Here is a 21,782-nt window from a genome sequence, read left to right on the forward strand (position 1 = left end):
TGTATGCTCATGGGGAAACATCTCAGTCCTCTGAAATTATAATTCTCAATATTCTCCCTTTTTATAATTAGGTCAGAAAAGGTTGATGGACTGCAATATGAGTTCTTCTGCAAAGAAGCAGAAGCGCAACCAGAAACGGCCAACCACAACGTCCAAAATGGAGAAGAACGGAGCAGGTAAGTCGAATGGTTTACTTCCATTAATGACAGGCCGTCGACTCACCTAAAAAAACATGTCAATGTTTTAATCATTCTTGACTGTAATGTGATTTGTGGGTTCAAATAAAGTATTTAAAATGTGTCCCCACAGAGTACAGCAGTGACAGTGAGGACCTGGCTGTCATGGACCCCTCCTGTAAGATGACTCCTGTGAAACACTCCATGTCTAAAGGAAGCCTGAAGCTGGTCTCTCCTAACAGTAAGGAGTTAGAGAAGGACAAGCACAAACACAAGCAGTCCTCCTTCCCCTCCCCGCGCACATACAAGTGGACCTTTCAGCTCAGTAAGTAGAACGTATCACTAATCAGGGGTGTATTCACTAGAGAACCACACTGAACCAAACAGGGAGGGACCTACCTGAATTTGTCCAATAGAAACTGTTTGGATTAATGATTACATCCCAGTTCATCACACTGATCTCAGGTGTTGAATAACAATAGCATCCGGTTTCCCAGACAGACTAAGCCTAGTCCTGGACAAAAAATCCCTTTCAATGTAGGTTCTCCATTATTTTTAGAACTAGGCTTAATCTGTGTCCGGGAAACCGGCCCTAAAGGTTTGGATTTTAGCTTGAATTATGTGAATATTCTTTAACTTAATATTGTATTTACTGTTCTAAATTAAATGGCTTCGAAAGCACTCATATCTTTATAGCTGAATGGTGAAAGTATGTTTTTATTTGTTCAGATGGTCTCAGACCAGTATAATAAGAACCTTTGTGTCTCTGAGCAGATGAACTGGACAGCATGTCAAGTGCTGAGAGGATATCCTTCTTACAAGACAAACTACAGGATATAAGGAAGTACTACATGTCACTCAAGTCTGAAGTGGCCTCCATAGACAGGAGGAGGAAGAGGTTAAAGAAGAAAGAAAGAGAGGGTAGGATGGCTTTTCTGCACTTCCATCCCAACCCTGATTTCAGATTTATCTGAAGACCCAATGTTATTCTAGTCCTCAGTCATGTTCCAGAGCAAACTACTTGAATAGCTTTGTATTGTAAATATTTTGTTTTTGAATGATTCCTTAAACTATTTTTGACACACACTACAAAGTATTATTATATGCATACAGCTGTCTAACCTGCTCTCTCTTCCCTCTCCTACTACTGTCTATTTAGCTTTCATTGTAATGGTTTGCTTTGTTTCCATGGTCTCTTTGCTCACCACAATCCTGTGTAGAGTATGAAAGACTGATACGGCTGTCTAACCTGCTCTCTCCTCCCTCCCAGTGTCCCACACCACAGCTTCAACGTCGTCTGGCTCGTCAGACACTGGGATGAGCCCCTCCTCCGCCTCACCCACTCAGAACACTGTGGCTGTCGAGTGCAGGTGATGACACGCCTTCTCCCCCATGGTTCCCATGACGACCACCCTGGAGACACGGGTTGTGTCCGAAATGGCACCTTATTCCCTTTATAGTGCGTATCTTTTGACCAGAAGCCCATGTTAAATGACCAGAAGCCCTGGTCAAAAGTAGTCCACTATATAGGGCATAAGGGTGCCATTTCAGACGTACCCACGTACTGACACACCAGAGCAAGCGGACAAAAGCACTCGACTGCCCCCCTCTGTCTCCTTTCACCCCCCATCACTCCTACCGCATCCAATCCACCACTTGGCCACTCCCACTTCTTGCACTTCCCTGCCTTGTAGATATTGTAGTCCACCTATCGCAGTGTTGTCAGGAAATGGATTCTACGTGAGTTGAATGTAAAGGAAACCACAAACCCCAGATACTCCTAGCCAAACCCCTTCACTCTCCATCCTTGAACAGTCCATGGCACTTTTCTCCTTCTTACTCTGTCAGAACCACAGAAACAGATATAACCTCCTCTGGTTCCCTAAACAGGAGCAATCTGGATTCAGTAATGAATCAATGATGTCTCTATCAGCAGAACCAGACATACACAATGTATGTAACCTACAATGTAAAGGGTCCCTACCCTTGTTAATAACGGTCACTTAACCAGCTTGGACATTGTTTGCAAAAAGGTAAATTATGTTCGCTTGCTCCATCAGAACTGCCAAAGTACACGTGTTACAGCAGAGTGCCCTATTTTGGAAAAGTGGGACAAATTCAATTGCGAAAGGGAATGTAGTTTACTGAAAACTGCAGCCGTTGTCTTCCATTATTGCATTGTCAGCACAGATTAATTATGCAAACTATTTTTGGGTCTCTTTTTAAGAAAAGTAATTAAAAAATGAATAGTAAAAGGTTTACAGTGGAACTCAGGAGAAAATGTTTTCAGTGGACTAATTTCCTTTGCGAGAGTATTTTGTCTTTTTATATGTAATTGCAGAGTTTTTATTTTAGTATGGAAAATTTCAAAAAGTATATATCACAGCAGTGAAGTTATTTAATGAAAGATTTCTAGCCCTGAAATGTTGTGTAAAAAAGGTTTCTTGCATTGTTAAATATATTTATTCTGTCAGTGGACACATTTTAGTATTTTTTACAATATGGAGACATGAACCTTCCACAGTTTGGACAATGGGAAAATCTGATATTGAAAGAATGTTGTGTGCTCATCTAAAAGCAGACTGACTGTGAAGTTTCACTACTGTGCAGTACATGTATCCCACATTTAACAGGGCCCTCTGCTTTCTCTACAGGTTAGTTTTTTTCCCTAGACGGAGTCTGGGGAACACAATCATTTGGTGGCCTTCACTTTGTTTCTTGGTACTTGTTATAATTTAAAACATCTATTATTTCAACATGAGTTCTGACCAATTAAATAAAAGTTGCTTAAGGAATATGTATGTTAAGCCCAGAGGTTTCTTATGATTGTTTTTGTATATAGATCTTCCAAAACCATGAATTTGAAAAATACATTTGACAAACTGTAAAGAATGACTTATTTTTTTAAACCATCTTTGTACCGGTATATTAAAACCTTTTTCTATGTCAAGTTCGTAGAAACATTCGTGCACACAATCAGACTGTATATACTGACCCAGTGGATTTCAGCATTAGTCTGAAACTAACCCTAAAGAAGAGCGTAATGGAAGCATTCAGAACATTGAAAATTTTTATGCCTGATAGACTTGTGAAAAACATACAGTACTTCCTTAAAAGCTAAATTTATCTACAGATTCCTGGATGAAGGAAAGAAGGTATTAAGATTCCCTGAGCAAAGCCTTTGTATCTTAATGTAAAATAAGCAGAGCTCTTCATTTCTAATAAAGTTTTTAAATATTTCCCTTGTGAATTACTGATCATTTTAGAGAGGCTAATATGTGGACGGACACTGGCTCCGAGGGCCGTTCTGCGTCCACCTCTGTCCTAACTCTTACTGTTATTTCCCTTGGAATTTTCTGGAATAATATCAGTGTATAAGCCCCGACACTAGATTCAAGCAGCACTCAGATCTTGTTTTGTTTGTCCTTTTACCAGGTTGGGGAACACAAACCATTTTGCTTGGATTGCCTGAAACCTCAATCCCAAATTGATGCATCAGTGTTTCATCTTCAATAACCTCTGGTTATAAATCTGTATGCCAATAACCTTCAAGTGATGGACATCAGAAGTATGTAAGTGAGGACTTATGTCCTTGAGCTGTTTGTTTTTTCCATCTATAACCACCAACAGATGGCAGATATTTCAAATTATACTAAACAAAAATATAAACAACATGCAAAAGTTCATTTAAGGAAATCAGTTAATTGAAATAAATAAATTAGGCCCTCATTTCACATGACTGGGCAGGGGTGCAGCCATGGGTATAGACCCACCCATTGGGGAGCCAGGGCCAGCCAATCAAATTAGTTTTTCCCCACAAAAGGGCTTTATTCCAGACATAAATACTCCTCAGTTTCATCAACTGTCTGGGTGGCTGGTCTCAGACGATCCCGCAGGTGAAGAAGACGGAAGTGGAGGTCCTGGGCTGGCGTGGTTACACGTGGTCTGTGGTTGTGAGGCCGGTTGGACATACTGCCAAATTCTCTAAAATGACGTTGAAGGCGACTTATGGTAGAGAAATGAACATTCAATTCTCTGGTTGACATTCCTGCAGTCAGCATGCCAATTGCACGCTCCCTCAAAACTGGAGATATTGAGGTATTGTGTGACAAAACTGCACATTTTAGAATGGCCTTTTATTGTCCGCAGCACAAGGTGCACCTGTGTAATGATAATGCTGTTTAATCAGCTTCTTGATATGCCACACCTGTCAGGTGGATGGATCATCTTGGCAAAGGAGAAATGCTCACTAACAGGGATGTAAACAAATTTGTGCACAAAATTAGAGAGAAATATGCTTTATGTGCGTATGGAAAATGTCTGGGATCATTTATTTCAGCTCATGAAACCAACACTTTACAGGTTGCGTTTATATTTTGGTTCAGTATAGTTTAGCGGTCAAACAAAATAAGACGTTACACAATGGGAAATTGACCAGTATGCCCAGGTAAAATGTTGTTTCGGGAATGTTGAGTGGAACAAGACATTTATTGACAAATAAGGATTTGTATAGGGAAAAAGGGGACAATTATTAACACTCCAAGTTGTTATTACCAGTATCTTATTCTTACTTCGCATAGACACAAATAATACTTTACATACACTATAATAACAAACAAAAATTCTAGTTCTGCCTGGATCAAAACTCAGCATGATCTCATACATCATGATCAGGCTTTTCCTTATGAGGCTTCTGGTTAGAAGTGTCCAAGCAGTCATCAGCCTGAAAAGTAGATGATGTAGGTTAGCCATCCGCTGATTCACAAATAACAGCTCCATGGTGGTGTGGAGATCATGTTGTGATCAGACTGAATGGGGGACTCCTGGTGTTATCTGTCCATGTTTAAAGGGCGGTAGTTCTCTACCGTGGTCCGATTAAACCTGCTTTCTGTGCCAGAGCTTCGTTCTGCTGGATGTGGTACTCCTGGAAGCGCATGGAGATGCGCTGGGTCATCTTCAGGTACTTCTGAAGACAGCTCTCAGAGCAGGTGGACTGAGAGGGAAACCAATAAAGTTATATGACGTCACATATCACACCTCTTCAAATATTGCTGTGTCCACTGCAAAGGCTTCTACTCCGACTAAAGAAGCTAACCCGGTAGAATGTTACATTTAACAACATACAGGAACATTCTGTGATAACATTTTGTTGACCAATGTTACCACATTGTGTCCTATTTTACCCGCTACCAAACCTCATCCTCAGGCTCGATTGCTACAGAAATAGAACCTTCTGGTGGATGAGACTATCCACTACCTAGCCTCCAACAACGAGACAGGATTTAGAAGGATGGCCACAATACTACCTACTACCCAGACATGATTAAGGGATAATCTCAACTGCATTTCTTTGACACCTCGGGTCCTCTCTCGTTGCCTCGTTCTCAAAGCCCATTGGAGAAGGTCAGAGGGAAGGGAACTCTTGACTTTCTCATCCAATGGGTTTTGAGAAGGAACTCTTGAAAACATCAAGGAAGTCAACCTACCTCCTCTGGCTTTACTTCTCTAGTGGTAAAATCCTTCACACAGTCCATGAAGCAGTTCTCTGTGAGTTTGTTGTAGGTACCAAGAAATTCTTTGAACTGTGAACACAAACAATATTTTACGAATGCATTCATTTTTTAACACTCACTTAGATTAAACAAGATTGAATTGTGTATGAGAAGTATCCTCACGATATACCTGTTTAATCTGGTCTGCTTCTGTTACCTGGGCAGCCATGGTGGTACAATTAGAGATCTGTTGGATTAAAATTACACCCATGATGTAACTGATTGAATGACAGCCCTATCCATGTTATGTATGATGTACGTTCACTATAACTAGCTAAGAATAGGGAGTACTGAATTACCAAAATAGCTTGCTACAGAGTACTAGCTGATTAGCTAGCTATATATGACACCTGACCATGCATTAATAGCAGCTGCATAATTGAAGGCTTTTTGTAGTGTTAGCTCGCAAGCAAGCTCAGTACGCAGCTAAAAGCTCCCAAGCTGATTTGGTAAGGTTCACAGGCGAACTATATAGCCCAGCAGATCCAATTAAGACTTTGACAACATGACATACATTTAGATATCAAATTGTGTGCAATCACCTTTTCTTCAACACAACAACGAAGTCATTCACCCACTCAGGTTCCGAAAAACATGTTGTGAAAAGGGGACTGCAGTGGCTGCGGCACCAATTCAGTTTCGAGAGGCTTGAAAGGTACAGAATACTCTATAATCATTAGACATTGTTCTTAAAACATAAAACATTACTAGAATAATGTTAAATATTTTATACGTTTGTGTGCGTATGTATGGGATTCAAAATCGAAAATAATAACTGAAATGTTTAATTGTGGATTTAGTGTTACTGCATAAACACTACGGTGTGACACGAGGTAATGTTTCAGTTCCTCATTATAGTGTTTGTCGCTAGCCCTCCCTTTTAAACCTATATAAATATCAACAGCACTTGTTTAATCATTATTTTGTTGGTTACTGCTGATATTGTGTTTTTGGATTAACATTCTCTCCCGTGGTTGTTTAATTATCATGATTTTGCTGTTTAATTGGGGCTTTGGGTTAACGTTCTCACCCTATCATGCACAGCAGATGGCGATATTTCACGTACCAGATCATGTCCTTGACCGGAAGTTACTGTTGAAAGCAACTGCCGCTGTGTTTTCATATTCAGTAGCTAACAGTAGGGAAGTTATGTTGTATTTTTCGATTCTGACTTCAGGTTGCATATATTTCCCAACGTATCACGATTGTTTAAAATAGCACAGGTTTAGCTACTTTTTACCGGGTTTGCCGTGCTGTTCTTTTAACCTTTTGGAGGTGCCTACTAGCTAGCAAGCTAACGTCAACAAACAATTGTGTAGCGGGAAGTTTAAAATGTTAAGTTCAATTCAAATTGTATTTGTCACATGCCCCAAATACAACAGGTGTAGACCTTACCGTGAAATGCTTAACGTTACTTACGAGCCCTTAACCAACAATGCAGTTCAAGAAATAGAGTTAAGAAAATATTTACTAAATAAACTAAAGTAAAAAGTAACACAAAAAAATAACAATAATGAGGCTATATACAGGGGGTACCGGTACCGAGTCAATGTGCGCGGGTACCGAGTCAATGTGCGCGGGTACAGGTTAGTCGAGGTAATTTGTACATGTAGGTAGGGGTAAAGTGACTATGCATAGATAATAAACAGCGAGTAGCAGCTGTGTAAAATAAATAAGTCGGGGGTGGGGGGATGTAAATAGTCTGGGTGGCCATTTGATTAATTGTTCAGCAGTGTTATGGCTTGGGGGTAGAAGCTGTTAAGGAGCCTTTTGGACCTAGACTTGGTGCACCGGCACCGCTTGCTGTGCGGTAGCAGAGAGAACAGTCTATGACTTGGGTGACTGGAGTCTTTGACAATTTTTCCTCTGACACTGCCTAATATATAGGTCCTGGATGTCAGGAAGCTTGGCCCCAGTGATATACTGGGCTGTACGCACTACCCTCTGTAGTGCCTCACGGTCAGATGCTGAGCAGTTGCCATACCAGGCGGTGATGCAACCGGTCAGGATGCTCTCGATGGTTTAGCTGTATAACGTTTAGAGGATCTGGGGACCCATGCCAAATCTTTTCAGTTCCTTGAGGAACTGCCAAATCTTTTCAGCCCTCTTCACGACTGTCTTGGTGTGTTTGGACCATGATAGTTTGTTGGTGATGTGGACACCAAGGAACTTGAAACTCTCGACCCGCTCCCCTTTAGCCCCGTCGATGCGAATGGACTATGGTGGTCTGCTTGAAACATATAGGTATTACAGACTCAGTCAGGGAGAGGTTGAAAATGTCAGTGAAGACACTTGCCAGTTGGTCCGCGCATGCTCTGAGTACACGTCCCGGTAATCCGTCTGTCCCCGCAGCCTTACATTTACGTCATTTAGCAGACGCTCTTATCCAGAGCGACTTACAAATTGGTCCCTTGTGAATGTTGTCTTGTTTAAAGGTCTTGCTCACATCGGCTACGGAGAGCATGATCACACAGTCATCCGGAACAGCTGGTGCTCTCATACATGCTTCAGTGTTGCTTGCCTCGAAGCAAGCATGAAAGGCATTTAGCTCGTCTGGTAGGCTTGTGTCACTGGGCAGCTCGCGGCTAGGTTTCCCTTTGTAGTCTGTAATAGTTTGCAAACCCTGCCACATCCGACGAGTGTCAGAGCCGGTGTAGTAAGATTCAATCTTAGTCCTGTATTGACACTTTGCCTGTTTGATGGTTCGTCTGAGAGCATAGCGGGATTTCTTAAAAGCATCCAGATTAGTGTCCCGCTCCTTGAAAGCGGCAGCTCTAGCCTTTAGCAGGGTGCGGATGTTACCTGTAATCCATAGCTTTTGGTTGGGATATGTACATACGGTCACTGTGGGGACGATGTCGTCGATGTACTTATTGATGAAGCCAGTGACTGAGGTGGTATACTCCTCAATGCCATTGGATGAATCCCGGAACATATCCCAGTCTGTGCTAGCAAAACAGTCCTTTAGCGTAGCATCCGCGTCATCTGACCACTTCCGTATTGAGCGAGTCACTGGTACTTCCTGCTTTAGTTTTTGCTTGTAAGCAGGAATCAGGAGGATATAATTATGGTCAGATTTGTCAAATGGAGGGTGAGGGAGAGCTTTGTATGTGTCTCTGTGTGTGGGGTAAAGGTGGTCTAGAGTTTTTTCCCTCTGGTTGCACATGTGACATGCTGGTAGAAATGAGGTAAAACGGATTTAAATTTGCCTGCGTTAAAGTCCCCGGCCACTAGGAGTGCCGCCTCTGAATTAGCATTTTCTTGTTTGCTTATGGCCTTATACAGCTCATTGAGTGCGGTCTTAGTGCCAGCAAGTTGCAGAGAAGGACTGCATTGGTTGTTTATCTAGCTATCTAACAACTCGCACGGCAAGTATCACCCGTTCACGTTCATGTTACCCACCTTGATGCTGCAGACTCTCCCACTGTGGTTCCAGCAACAGGTAGGCTACCCAGTTACCTTAGTCAGTTGCTTTATTGAAACAAATGATGAGAATGGCATTGACATCTGTCATTTATTAAATTAAAACTTTACCCTCATTGGTTAGTTACGATAAGATACTTTATTGTCAATTTTTGTGGAAACTGCTTTTATAAGTTAGTTGTGAAAAATATATATATTAGTCTGTCTCCTCTACTCTAGCCTCTGCAGACCAATCCAGCCAGTGGAGGGGAGGAGGGGGTATGAGCCCATCTGGAGCCCCTAGCTCCTCGCAGGGTCATCCATCCTAGCTCCTCGCAGGGTCATCCATCCTAGCTCCTCGCAGGGTCATCCATCCTAGCTCCTCGCAGGGTCATCCATCCTAGCTCCTCGCAGGGTCATCCATCCTAGCTCCTCGCAGGGTCATCCATCCTAGCTCCTCGCAGGGTCATCCATCCTAGCTCCTCGCAGGGTCATCCCAAAGCCCACCCGCTGGAACACCACTAAACCCCACATTTACATTTTAGTCATTTAGCAGACGCTCTTATCCAGAGCGACTTACAGTTAGTGAGTGCATACATTATTTTTTAAAATGTTTCATACTGGCCCCCCGTGGGAATCGAACCCACAACCCTGGCGTTGCAAATGCCATGCTCTACCAACTGAGCTACATCCCATCACTACACAGCTGCACAGATCCAGGACACAGAAAACACCCCACACAGTGCAAGGTTAGTCATCAAAGTGTCTCTCTTTGCATCTCTTAAGTTACCATGGTCTGGGTCTGAAATGTCACCCTGTTCCCCATATAGTGCACTACTTTTGCGCTGAGCCATGTGGGTCCTGGTCAAAAGGAGTGCACTATATAGGGAATATGATGTCATTTCGGATGTAGCCATGGATTTCCATCAGATGCAAGAGTCATTTTCACCACTAGGGGGCAGTAGCGTCACTCCAACCTACTGGTTCTGTAGGAAGCACAGGATTTTGCAGAAGGCTGGAGATTCTAAAAAGGAAGTGTTTATTCACCAAAAAAATCTGAAAACACTGTTTAATAGGCTACAATGTCACTGTGTTTTTTCCTGTCCTTGTTGATGTTGGTGCTTGCTATTTCTATTTGTCACCCCCTTGATGAGATGGAAAACAAAACAAGCATGTTACTTTCAACCTCAGTTTTTTAAAACTAATAACCATTTGCCTTCTGTACTCCTGTTTGACAACCTCTCATTATTTACAATTAAGTCATTAGTCGCTTTATGTTGATGTAAACATGACAGATTTCCACTGGGCCATTTTCAACACGTTGTTGCAGTCAGGTCAACACACACGTGTCAGTATCTGCATTACAGAAAATATCGTCAAATGTTACCCACCAAATTGAAAACCTGCGTTGTACAATGAGCCAGACTGCGTTGCATACTAAACTAAGTCAAATGCATGTTTGGAATTATTGTCTGACAATATATAATTGCATTAATTACAAGTAGGCCTATGGCTGGTTTATTAACATGTTGGGTGATACAACGATAAATACATGCAATACATATAGCTCATGTTTTGGTGGCCAGTCAATTCTCCGTCTTGGTTTTGTCATAATCATACATAATGTCCATGTGTTTGGCTCCGTTGGCCGAGCACCAAGACTACTCTGAGTTATTACAATGGCCGCCGGGCCTGGCTCGGTCTCCCTCTCGTCTCCCTAGCCACAAGCCTCGGAATGCAGCCTCCTCCTGAACACTGGAGATCATAATTAGATCCATACAAAGCACCACTGACTATTTTAAAGCCCACATTTACAGTAAAGTGGGAAAATAGTGGTAAAAAGTCACACACCGTACAGCATGAATATATCAACTCTGTACCGCTATTATATTATGCTGGCTGCCAATATCCATTCAGTTACATGGGAAAAATAGGTATGCTCCTCTCTTCTGGTGTAAAACTCAATTAAAGGCCCAATGCAGCTGTTTTTATCTCAATATCAAATAATTTCTGGGTAACAATTAAGTACCTTACTGTGATTGTTTTCAATTAAAATGGTCAAAAAGAAACAAAAATAGCTTCTTAGCAAATAGCAATTTCTCACGCAATAATTTTGCTAGGACTGTCTGGGAGTGGTCTGAGTGGGTGTTGTCACCAGGCAGGCCAAAACTCCATCCCACCAAAACAGGCCGAAATTTCAGGCGGTCTTTTCAAACAGCTCTAACACTAAATGGGCATTATCATCATTTTTACAATTTCCCAGTATTAATCCAACCTCATAGTGTGGAAATATATATAACACACAGGAAAATCTAGTTTTTTATTGTACTGTGCCTTTCAGGTGAAAACAATGTCACTGGCTGGTGCACAACTGTGCAAATAGACAGACAGACAGCGCCCTTCAGTGTTCAATAGAAGTACAATGGAGTTTAGTTTATTGATAGCCCCACCCTCTTGAAATACTTAAGGAAAAAATTGTTGGCTTTTTAAAAATATATAATGTTTTTATTGATGTGGAGGTGATCCTTGACAAGTCAATTATAAGAAACCTATTTGAAAAGATTGAGGGTTGAAGAAATTAGTTATTGTTGATGTCTGACAACAACAGAAAGGCCATAAAAGTACTACTATTCTATCCATTGTGTCATTCAACCACAGACCTAGGCTATTACTGGCTTGTCCTCCTCCTCCTTTGTCCTCGGTTGAACTGTAATTTTGTGTGCAGGCAGCAGGCTACATGTTGTGTAGGAAAGGTCAGTGCCTGGTTCTCTGCTACACCCGTCTGAGAGCCTTGGACAATCTTCCCCTTGAATTTAATCTGCCTCCCTCTAGAATGGTGCTGCTCGCCAATCTCTCTCTCACAAACACACACACACACACCAATGTGGAATTGCTTTCTCAGGAGTAGAGCTGTGCTGCCTGGTGACCATAGTGATGGATATGTGGGGGAGAATGGAGTTAATTATGGCACAGAAAGCATCAGTTTGTGTGTGTGTATGGATCACTGAGTGTGTGTGCGGGGGTGTGTAGGTGTATAAGAGAGAGAATTGGGAAATGCATTAGTCTTGTAAGATTGACTCGATACCCTTGCTTTGTTTGGCCAACTGACCAGTATTACTAGACCAGCCTCCCTAAGCAATGCAGCCAGCAATGCAGTCATAGGGACACAACAGTGGTGATAAGGGACTGCACTAAATCAGTTACAGACATTTGACATTTGTATCGAATAACTGTCTGTCCAATGTGTCCATATATTTTTTTATTGACTTGGTCAGGTCACAATATATGTTCATATAGTCCTATTGAAGATTACAATTGATCATTACTTGGTTGCAATTACTGTCGATTTAGTTTGTTCAAGATGGACTTAAATGTTTATGAACTGTGTTTGGCCGTGCACAGCAAGTACAGTGATATACTGTACATATGTGGTGTGACTCTCTGGTTATTGTAACGATTAGTGCATGTTTAAAGGAGAAGGAGTATGTTATGCCATAAGATGTCTGAAGTGGCACCATTTTGTATCTGGTAGTACCTCCAAGCCAGTTGTCATGGCAACCATGCTATTTCTATTCCTCCCTGCACCTCTCGTTCTCTTTTTTTAGTTTGAACTCTTTCTCTCTACAGCTGCCGGACTGCGCTCTCTTTGGGAATTGGCTATGTTTAGTCCTTGCCTTTGTTTCTTAAGCACATCATCAAACATTATGTGAAATAACCCATGCCCTGAAATTAACATGATTCAGAACACTTGGTCGCTGTCACTCACATTGTCTGTAAAGAACAGAACACCATCGTTTACATGATGTAAACACTTGGCATAATGACACTAGAAGATAATTGCAGATTGAGAAGACTAGGGTTATGTGTGAACCGTCGTTTTTAGAATCTATTTATTTTCAATATTTGGTCAATCTCACTATGGAAATCGGCGAACACAAGTGGGGACAGTTCCTTCGTCAATCATAATGACCATGGTATCTGATTTCTGTACATAAATGTAGAGGGACTAGCTAGATGTAGCTGAATTCTGGCTCATGAATACCTCATATTACCTGTCTCACATTGGAGTTGCTTTGGCCTAATCTAATTCTCATTATTTAATAACGTTGAGGAATCTGACTGGAACACAACTACATTACATCTCCAAGTGTCCTCAAGAAACAGTCGGTCGGTAATCTCCTATTTTTAAAATGTGATGTCATCAAGTATTTCGTCATCAGTCATGACACACAGAATCAGTCCCAGCCATAACAACACACACACGGTTAGATCATTCATCTGTCAGCCTGGACCTAATTCCAATTAATTACACGGCCTAATCGTCTCCTCTTAGGGGTATTTCCTTTAAGCCCGAATAGCTTTTGTAGACTCATAATTGAACCAGCGCAAAACACATTTATGATAAGCAAAGGAAATCTGTTGTTAATGTATTTGGTAACATCTACTTTCTTCCGGGTGACCCAAAACATGACTACATTAATATACGTAGTTTGAGTTAACCGTATATTTTTTTGGAATGCTCTTTTTTTATAGTTACCTTCAGCCAAGTCCACCATTAGGTTTTAACACTCATCATTGATTGGATTCTGAGCTGCCATTACAGCCCCTGAGAGATACCACTTAGAGTCATGTCTGGCCCCTATATTATGAGGAAGTGTCTGGTGAACAAGATTACCAGGTACTGAGCTAAAAGAAAAGGAATTGCACTGTGTGGGAGCAATATATAGACCTATGCACAACATTGCTTTGTTTAAAATGAGTTGGCAGAATTCTTCCAGAGGTTTAGCAAGTATATTGCTTTGTTTATTTGTATATTTGCTCACACTATCCAGTGACATATGTCACACATAGGGTTGCAAAATTCTGTGAACTTTCAATAAATTCTCGGTTGGAGAATTCCCGGAGGGTATAGGCAGGAAACCCTCATCCTCCAACCAGGATTTCTGGAAAACCAGGGAATTTATTGAAAGTTCCCGGAATTTTGCAACCCTAGTCACACAACATCCAGCCATAATGGCATTGTAATAGGCACTTGACTCTACTCAGAATCATTATATTTATTGTGGTGGTGAATACAATTTGTTTCCACAGCAACAATACATGATATTTCCCAACTGTAAACAATGTATCTGTCTGACGTCATTAGGCTAAACAGCTGTAAAAGTGGATTTGGAATTTGTTTGGAAATATCAGCAGGCGTTGGACTTGGAAAAGACGACACAGGGCTGTAAAAACTGGGATGCAGGAGCGTGTGTTAAAAATGCAATACCATTCAATTGATTTTCTTCCTACTTGTCCAACGTTGATTCAACATACCAGTAGTATATAGTAGTCATATTGTTTTAGTGGGACGAGACCTTTCTCCTATGACCCTTTTGACCTTTGACCAGAGGAAATTATGATGCTGGACATCCTACTGACTGACTGACTGTCTGTTGTTGGAGTGCACCATCCATCTGTTATCCATCTGTTTATTTAACTGCTTTCACTTTCTCTCTGTATTCTTAGTTCCTCTGGGTGTCATCCCTGACTGAGCTGATGAAAAGATACTATGGCAAATGAACACCAACACACGCACACTCTAAAACATGCACTCTACACATAAACACATTGTAATATTGTACATTTGATATTGTAAATGTGTAATTATAGAGTAATGTCTTGTATGATGCATTGCTTAATTTTTTATGTAGGCTGTTGTTTTGTTGTGATGTAATTGTTTTAATTCTGTTTGGACCCCAGGAAGAGTAGCTGATACTAAACATTCCAATACATTGATGACAATGACTGAATACAACCAATATCATCCATCTGACTAGCTAGCCTAGAGAGAAAAGCAATTTCAAATCAAATCAAGTTTTATTTGCCACATGCGCCGAATACAACAGGTGTAGACATTACCGTGAAATGCTTACTTACAGCCCTTAACCAACAATGCATAAATTTTTTTTATAAAAAAGTAAAATAAAACAACAAAAAAGTGTTGCGAAAAAAAGAGCAGAAGTAAAATAAAATAACAGTAGGGAGGCTATATACAGGGGGGTACCGGTGCAGAGTCAATGTGCGGGGGCACCGGCTAGTTGAGGTAATATGTACAGTGAGGGAAAAAAGTATTTGATCCCCTGCTGATTTTGTACGTTTGCCCACTGACAAAGAAATGATCAGTCTATAATTTTAATGGTAGGTTTATTTGAACAGTGAGAGACAGAATAACAACAAAAAAATCCAGAAAAACGCATGTCAAAAATATTATAAATTGATTTGCATTTTAATGAGGGAAATAAGTATTTGACCCCTCTGCAAAACATGACTTAGTACTTGGTGGCAAAACCCTTGTTGGCATTCACAGAGGTCAGACGTTTCTTGTGTGCAAACCTGGTGGCCAACTACATCTCAGGAGGGATTTTGTCCCACTCCTCTTTGCAGATCTTCTCCAAGTCATTAAGGTTTCGAGGCTGATGTTTGGCGACTCGAACCTTCAGCTCCCTCCACAGATTTTCTATGGGATTAAGGTCTGGAGACTGGCTAGGCCACTCCAGGACCTTAATGTGCTTCTTCTTGAGCCACTCCTTTGTTGCCTTGGCCGTGTGTTTTGGGTCATTGTCATGCTGGAATACCCATCCACGACCCATTTTCAATGCCCTGGCTGAGGGAAGGAGGTTCTCACCCAAGATTTGACGGTACATGGCCCCGTCCATCGTCCCTTTGATGCAGTGAAGTTGTCCTGTCCCCTTAGCAGAAAAACACCCCCAAAGCATAATGTTTCCACCTCCATGTTTGACGGTGGGGATGGTGTTCTTGGGGTCATAGGCAGCATTCCTCCTCCTCTAAACACGGCGAGTTGAGTTGATGCCAAAGAGCTCCATTTTGGTCTCATCTGACCACAACACTTTCACCCAGTTCTCCTCTGAATCATTCAGATGTTCATTGGCAAACTTCAGACGGGCATGTATATGTGCTATCCTGAGCAGGGGGACCTTGCGGGCGCTGCAGGATTTCAGTCCTTCACGGCGTAGTGTGTTACCAATTGTTTTCTTGATGACTATGGTCCCAGCTTCCTTGAGATCATTGACAAGATCCTCCCGTGTAGTTCTGGGCTGATTCCTCACCGTTCTCATGATCATTGCAACTCCACGAAGTGAGATCTTGCATGGAGCCCCAGGCCGAGGGTTATTGACAGTTCTTTTGTGTTTCTTCCATTTGCGAATAATCGCACCAACTGTTGTCACCTTCTCACCAAGCTGCTTGGCGATGGTCTTGTAGCCCATTCCAGCCTTGTGTAGGTCTACAATCTTGTCCCTGACATCCTTGGAGAGCTCTTTGGTCTTGGCCATGGTGGAGCGTTTGGAATCTGATTGATTGCTTCTGTGGACAGGTGTCTTTTATACAGGTAACAAGCTGAGATTAGGAGCACTCCCTTTAAGAGTGTGCTCCTAATCTCAGCTCGTTACCTGTATAAAAGACACCTGGGAGCCAGAAATCTTTCTGATTGAGAGGGGGTCAAATACTTATTTCCCTCATTAAAATGCAAATCAATTTATAACATTTTTGACATGCGTTTTTCAGGATTTTGTTGTTGTTATTCTGTCTCTCACTGTTCAAATACACCTACCATTTAACATTATAGACTGATCATTTCTTTGTCAGTGGACAAACGTACAAAATCAGCAGGGGATCAAATACTTTTTTCCCTCACTGTACATGTGGGTAGAGTTAAAGTGACTATGCATAAATAATTAACAGAGTAGCAGCAGCGTAAAAAGATGGGGTGGGGAGGGCAGTGCAAATAGTCCGGTAGAAGGGTAGAAGCTGTTGAGAAGCCTTTTGGACCTAGACTTGACGCTCCGGTACCGCTTGCCGTGCGGTAGCAGAGAGAACAGTCTATGACTAGGGTGGCTGGAGTCTTTGACAATTTTGAGGGCCTTCCTTTGACACCGCCTGGTATAGAGGTACTGGATGGCAGGAAGCTTGGCCCCAGTGATGTACTGGGCCGTACGCACTACCCTCTGTAGTGCCTTGCGGTCGGAGGCCGAGAAGTTGCCATACCAGGCGGTGATGCAACCAGTCAGGAAGCTCTCGTGCAGCTGTAGAACGTTTTGAGGATCTGAGGACCCATGCCAAATCTTTTCAGTCTCCTGAGGGGGAATAGGCTTTGTCGTGCCCTCTTCACGACTGTCTTGGTGTGTTTGGACCATGATAGTTCGTTGGTGATGTGGACACCAAGGAACTTGAAGCTCTCAACCTGTTCCACTACAGCCCCGTCGATGAGAATGGGGGCGTCCTCAGTCCTCTTTTTTTTTTTCCTGTAGTCCACAATCATCTCCTTTGTCTTGGTCACGTTGATGGAGAGGTTGTTATCCTGGCACCACACGACCAGGTCTCTGACCTCCTCCCTATAGACTGTCTCATCGGTGTCGGTGATCAGGCCTACCACTGTTGTGTCGTCGGCAAACTTAATTATGGTGTTGGAGATGTGCCTGGCCATGCAGTCATGGGTGAACAGGGAGTACAGGAGGGGACTGAGCACGCACCCCTGAGGGGCCCCCGTGTTGAGGAACAGCGTGGCAGATGTGTTGCTACCTACCCTTACCACCTGGGGGTGGCCTGTCAGGAAGTCCAGGATCAAGTTGCAGAGGGAGGTGTTTAGTCCCAGGATCCTTAGCTTAGTGATGAGCTTTGAGGGCACTATGGTGTTGAACGCTGAGCTGTAGTCAATGAATAGCATTCTCACGTAGGTGTTCCTCTTGTCCAGGTGGGAAAGGGCAGTGTGGAGTGCAATTGAGATTGCATCATATGTGGATCTGTTGGGGCGGTATGCAAATTGGAGTGGGTCTAGGGTTTCTGGGATAATGGTGTTGATGTGAGCCATGACCAGCCTTTCAAAGCACTTCATGGATCCAGACGTCAGTGCTACGGGTCGGTAGTCATTTAGGCAGGTTATCTTAGTGTCCTTGGGCACGGGGACTATGGTGGTCTGCTTGAAACATGTTGGTATTACAGACTCCGTCAGGGACATGTTGAAAATGTCAGTGAAGAATCTTGCCAGTTGGTCAGCACATGCTCGGAGTACACGTCCTGGTAATCCGTCTGGCCCTGCGGCCTTGTGAATGTTGATCTGCTTAAAAGTCTTACTCACATCGGCTACGGAGAGCGTGATCACATAGTCATCCGGAACAGCTTGTGCTTTCATGCATGCTTCAGTGTTGCTTGCCTTGAAGCGAGCTTAGAAGTGGTATAGCTCGTCTGGTAGGCTTGTGTCACTGGGCAGCTCGCGGCTGTGCTTCCCTTTGTAGTCTGTAATAGTTTTCAAGCCCTGCCACATCCGACGAGCGTCAGAGCCGGTGTAGTATGATTCGATCTTAGTCCTGTATTGACTCTTTGCCTGTTTGATGGTTCGTCGGAGGGCATAGCGGGATTTCTTATAAGCGTCCGGGTTAGAATCCCGCTCCTTGAAAGCGGCAGCTCTACCCTTTAGCTCAGTGCGGATGTTGCCTGTAATCCATGGCTTCTGGTTGGGGTATGTACGTACGGTCACTGTGGGGACGACGTCATCGATGCACTTATTGATGAAGCCAGTGACTGATGTGGTGAACTCCTCAATGCTATCTGAAGAATCCTGGAACATGATCTCGTCTGTGCTAGCAAAACAGTATTGTAGCTTAGCATCTGCGTCATCTGACCACTTTTTTATTAACCGAGTCACTGGTGCTTCCTGCTTCAGTTTTTGCTTATAAGCAGGAATCAGAGGATATAATTATGGTCAGATTTGCCAAATGGAGGGCGAGGGAGAGCTTTGTATGCGTCTCTGTGTGTGGAGTAAAGGTGGTCTAGAGTTTTTTTTTTTTTCCCCTCTGGTTGCACATTTAACATCCTGGTAGAAATTAGGTAGAACGGATTTAAGTTTCCCTGCATTAAAGTCCCCGGCCACTTGGAGCGCTGCCTTGGAGATGAGCGTTTTCCTGTTTTAGTTATGGCCTTATACAGCTCATTGAGTGCAATCTTAATGCCAGCATTGGTTTGTGGTGGTAAATAGACAGCTATGAAAAATATAGATGAAAACTCTCTTGGTAAATAGTGTGGTCTACAGCTTATCATAAGATACTCTACCTCAGGCAAGCAAAACCTCGAGACTTCCTTAGTATTTGCTTTTGTGCACCAGCTGTTGTTTACAAATATACACAGACCGCCACCTCTTGTCTTACCGGAGTCAGCCATTCTATCCTGCTGATGTAGCGTATATCCCGTCAGCTGTATGTTGTCCATGTCGTCATTCAGCCACGACTCTGTGAAACATAAGATATTACAGTTTTTAATGTCCCGTTGGTAGGATAACCGTAATCGTAGGTCATCTAATTTATTTTCAAATGATTGAACATTGGCTAATAGGATTGATGGAAGAGGCAGTTTACTTGCTCGCCGACGGATCCTTACAAGGCACCCGACCTACGTCCACGATATCTCCGTCTCTTTCTCCTGCGAATGACGAGGATTTGGGCCTTGTCGGGTGTCTGTAGGATATCCTTTGAGTCCAACTCGTTGAAGAAAAAAATATTCGTCCAATACGAGGTGAGTAATCGCTGTCCTGATATCCAGAAGCTCTTTTTGGTTATAAGAGACGATGGCAGAAACATTATGTACAGAATCAATTATTAATAACGCGAAAAAACACACAATAGTACAATTGGTTAGAGGGCTGTAAAACGGCAGCCATCTTCTCCGGCGCCATCTTCATCCAACAATAGATTTTGATACATTTACTGTGTGACACATCTTCAAGCTAGAACATGAACACACAATGTAGCATAGCAAAATATCTACAGAAGAGATTGTGATGAAAATGTAATAAGAAACCCAGGAGGTCCTGTGAAGCAATCGGCTCATTGTGTGATGTGAATGACTGTGTCCCCGTTTGGAATACTGAGAGAGAGGGAGATATGAAGTGCTGATCTGAGCTGAGGCAGGTGGCTGATTGCTGGTGCCTCTCTCTGTCTCTGCAGGAAATGGCAGACTTCTGGAGGCCATCCCTAACAACAGCAGCAGCAGCTTGGCAACCAGAGGCGTGCAGCAGTGTTCTTATGGTTGCCATAGCAACACCCACGGATGGCAACCTGCAACCAGTGCAATCCAGGTAGGAGAGAAAGGAAAAAAATGTTTCATGTTTTCACGATTTGAAAAAATAATTTGCTATCTTTTGTCTGTTTCCTCCTCCTAAACAAAAACATGCATCTGTACCATACCTGAGCCATTGTACACTTTAAAAAGAGCTGTATGATACTTATTCCTCATAATGTATAGCCAATACATCTTTCACTGTGATTATTTCATACACTGTAATATGTACAGTGCCTTCAAAATATTCACACCCCTTGACTTTTTCCACATTTTGTTGTTAAAGCCTGAATTTAAAATGGATAAAATTGAGATTTCTTGTCACTGGCCTACACATAATACCCCATAAAGTGGAATTATGTTTTTCGAAATGTTTACAAATTAATTAAAAATGAAAAGCTGAAATGTCTTGAGTCAATAAGTATTCAACCCCTTTGTTCTAGCAAGCCTAAAAATGTGCTTAACAGGTCACATAATAAGTTGCATGGACTCTGTGTGCAGAGGTCTTGAAAAAGAAGGGTCAACACTGCAAATATTAACTCTTTGCATAAACTTAATGTAATTGTCAATAAAAGCCTTTGACACTTATGGAATGCTTGTAATTATACTTCAGTATACCATAGTAACATCTGACAAAAATGTGTAAAAACACTGAAGCAGCAAACTTTGTGAAGACCAATACTTGTGTCATTCTCAACTTTTGACCACGACTGTAGTTACTCCACAATACTAACCTAATTGACAGAGTGAAATGAAGGAATTCTGTACAGCATAAAACATATCCCAAAACATGCATCCTGTTTGCAACAAGGCACTAAAGTAACACTGCAAACAATTGTTATGTTTGGGCAAATCCTATACAACACATTACTGAGTACCACTGTCCATATTTTCAAGCATAGTGGTGGCTGCTTTCCACCAGACACTGGGAGATTAATTCACATTTCAGCAGGACAATAACTAGACACGAAAGAGATAAAGGAATAGAAAATCTAAACAGTAAGTCAAGCTACTGGAGGTGTAGAACTGTGATGGACAGTAGGTGCCCCTTAATTATTTTATTTTTTAAATAAAACTTGGTAAAATCAGGCGGGAATGAGTTAGAGATCATAGGGCCTCTAGGTAATTCGGAATTGAGAATTAGTTGTTCTTGAATATGGGTGACGTAGCTGTTCTCTGTATCTTGTTGCGTAGTTATGGAATTCATATGTGGCTGTAAAATAGTTTTTGAAGAAAGAGGGTGATAAGTGATTTAATGTGCAGTAAACAAATTGAGCAACTTTAAAAGAATTAATTTGATAAATACTCAGGAGTTTAAGTGGTGCTGAATCGTCTCTAAAACTGGCAGATGTTATTCTTACAGAGTGTCTCTGCAGGCAATAGATTGATAGTAGTTTGGTATGGTGTGTGCTGGCCCATATAATGTTACAGTAACTGATGAATGGGAAGATCATTATGTAATAGAGATTGAGAGCAGTGCTTCTGTTTAGGAGATATCTAAGTATCCCCGTATTTTTGGCGATCTTAAAGGTTATTGTCTTCA

At 42.1% G+C, this 21,782-nt stretch overlaps 2 protein-coding genes and 1 pseudogene across 3 annotated transcripts in view; 2 read left to right on the forward strand and 1 right to left on the reverse strand.

Moving 5' to 3' along the window:
- LOC311103070 (AT-rich interactive domain-containing protein 4A-like) overlaps nucleotides 1-3,414 on the forward strand; it is a 33,501-nt gene extending 30,087 nt beyond the window's left edge. Inside the window, exons 22-25 of the mRNA XM_084144597.1 lie at nucleotides 72-176; nucleotides 310-501; nucleotides 951-1,097; nucleotides 1,447-3,414. Of these exons, the coding sequence (XP_084000723.1) occupies nucleotides 72-176; nucleotides 310-501; nucleotides 951-1,097; nucleotides 1,447-1,550 (548 nt within the window). The 3' untranslated portion in view covers nucleotides 1,551-3,414. The remainder of the gene's footprint in view (nucleotides 1-71; nucleotides 177-309; nucleotides 502-950; nucleotides 1,098-1,446) is intronic.
- An 888-nt stretch (nucleotides 3,415-4,302) lies between these two features.
- Nucleotides 4,303-6,546, reverse strand: LOC311102669 (mitochondrial import inner membrane translocase subunit Tim9). The gene is made up of 4 exons (XM_084144032.1): nucleotides 6,271-6,546; nucleotides 5,859-5,915; nucleotides 5,663-5,758; nucleotides 4,303-5,169 (listed from the first exon to the last, which is right to left on the reverse strand). The coding sequence occupies exons 2-4, from the start codon at nucleotides 5,895-5,897 to the stop codon at nucleotides 5,038-5,040; spliced, it is 267 nt and encodes an 88-aa protein (XP_084000158.1). The 5' UTR covers nucleotides 5,898-5,915; nucleotides 6,271-6,546; the 3' UTR covers nucleotides 4,303-5,037.
- The window catches only part of LOC311102977 (protein TALPID3-like), a 120,246-nt pseudogene continuing 104,795 nt past the window's right edge, over nucleotides 6,332-21,782 (forward strand). Inside the window, exons 1-2 of the transcript in view lie at nucleotides 6,332-6,383; nucleotides 20,128-20,258. The product of the transcript in view is annotated as a protein TALPID3-like (transcript). The remainder of the gene's footprint in view (nucleotides 6,384-20,127; nucleotides 20,259-21,782) is intronic.

The sequence above is a fragment of the Coregonus lavaretus genome (genome assembly GCF_964263955.1).
Source record: "Coregonus lavaretus genome assembly, chromosome: 27".
Lineage (NCBI taxonomy): Eukaryota > Metazoa > Chordata > Actinopteri > Salmoniformes > Salmonidae > Coregonus > Coregonus lavaretus.

What these genes read in the sequence shown, in the direction of transcription:
- LOC311102669 (XM_084144032.1), bottom strand. Translation starts at nt 5,897, where the DNA reads ATGGCTGCCCAGGTAACAGAAGCAGACCAGATTAAACAG. An exon ending in AAGCAGACCAGATTAAACAG is followed by an intron (nt 5,759 to 5,858) that starts GTATATCGTGAG and finishes TTGTGTTCACAG; the next exon opens with TTCAAAGAATTTCTTGGTAC. An exon ending in GAGAAGTAAAGCCAGAGGAG is followed by an intron (nt 5,170 to 5,662) that starts GTAGGTTGACTT and finishes TTTCCCTCTCAG; the next exon opens with TCCACCTGCTCTGAGAGCTG.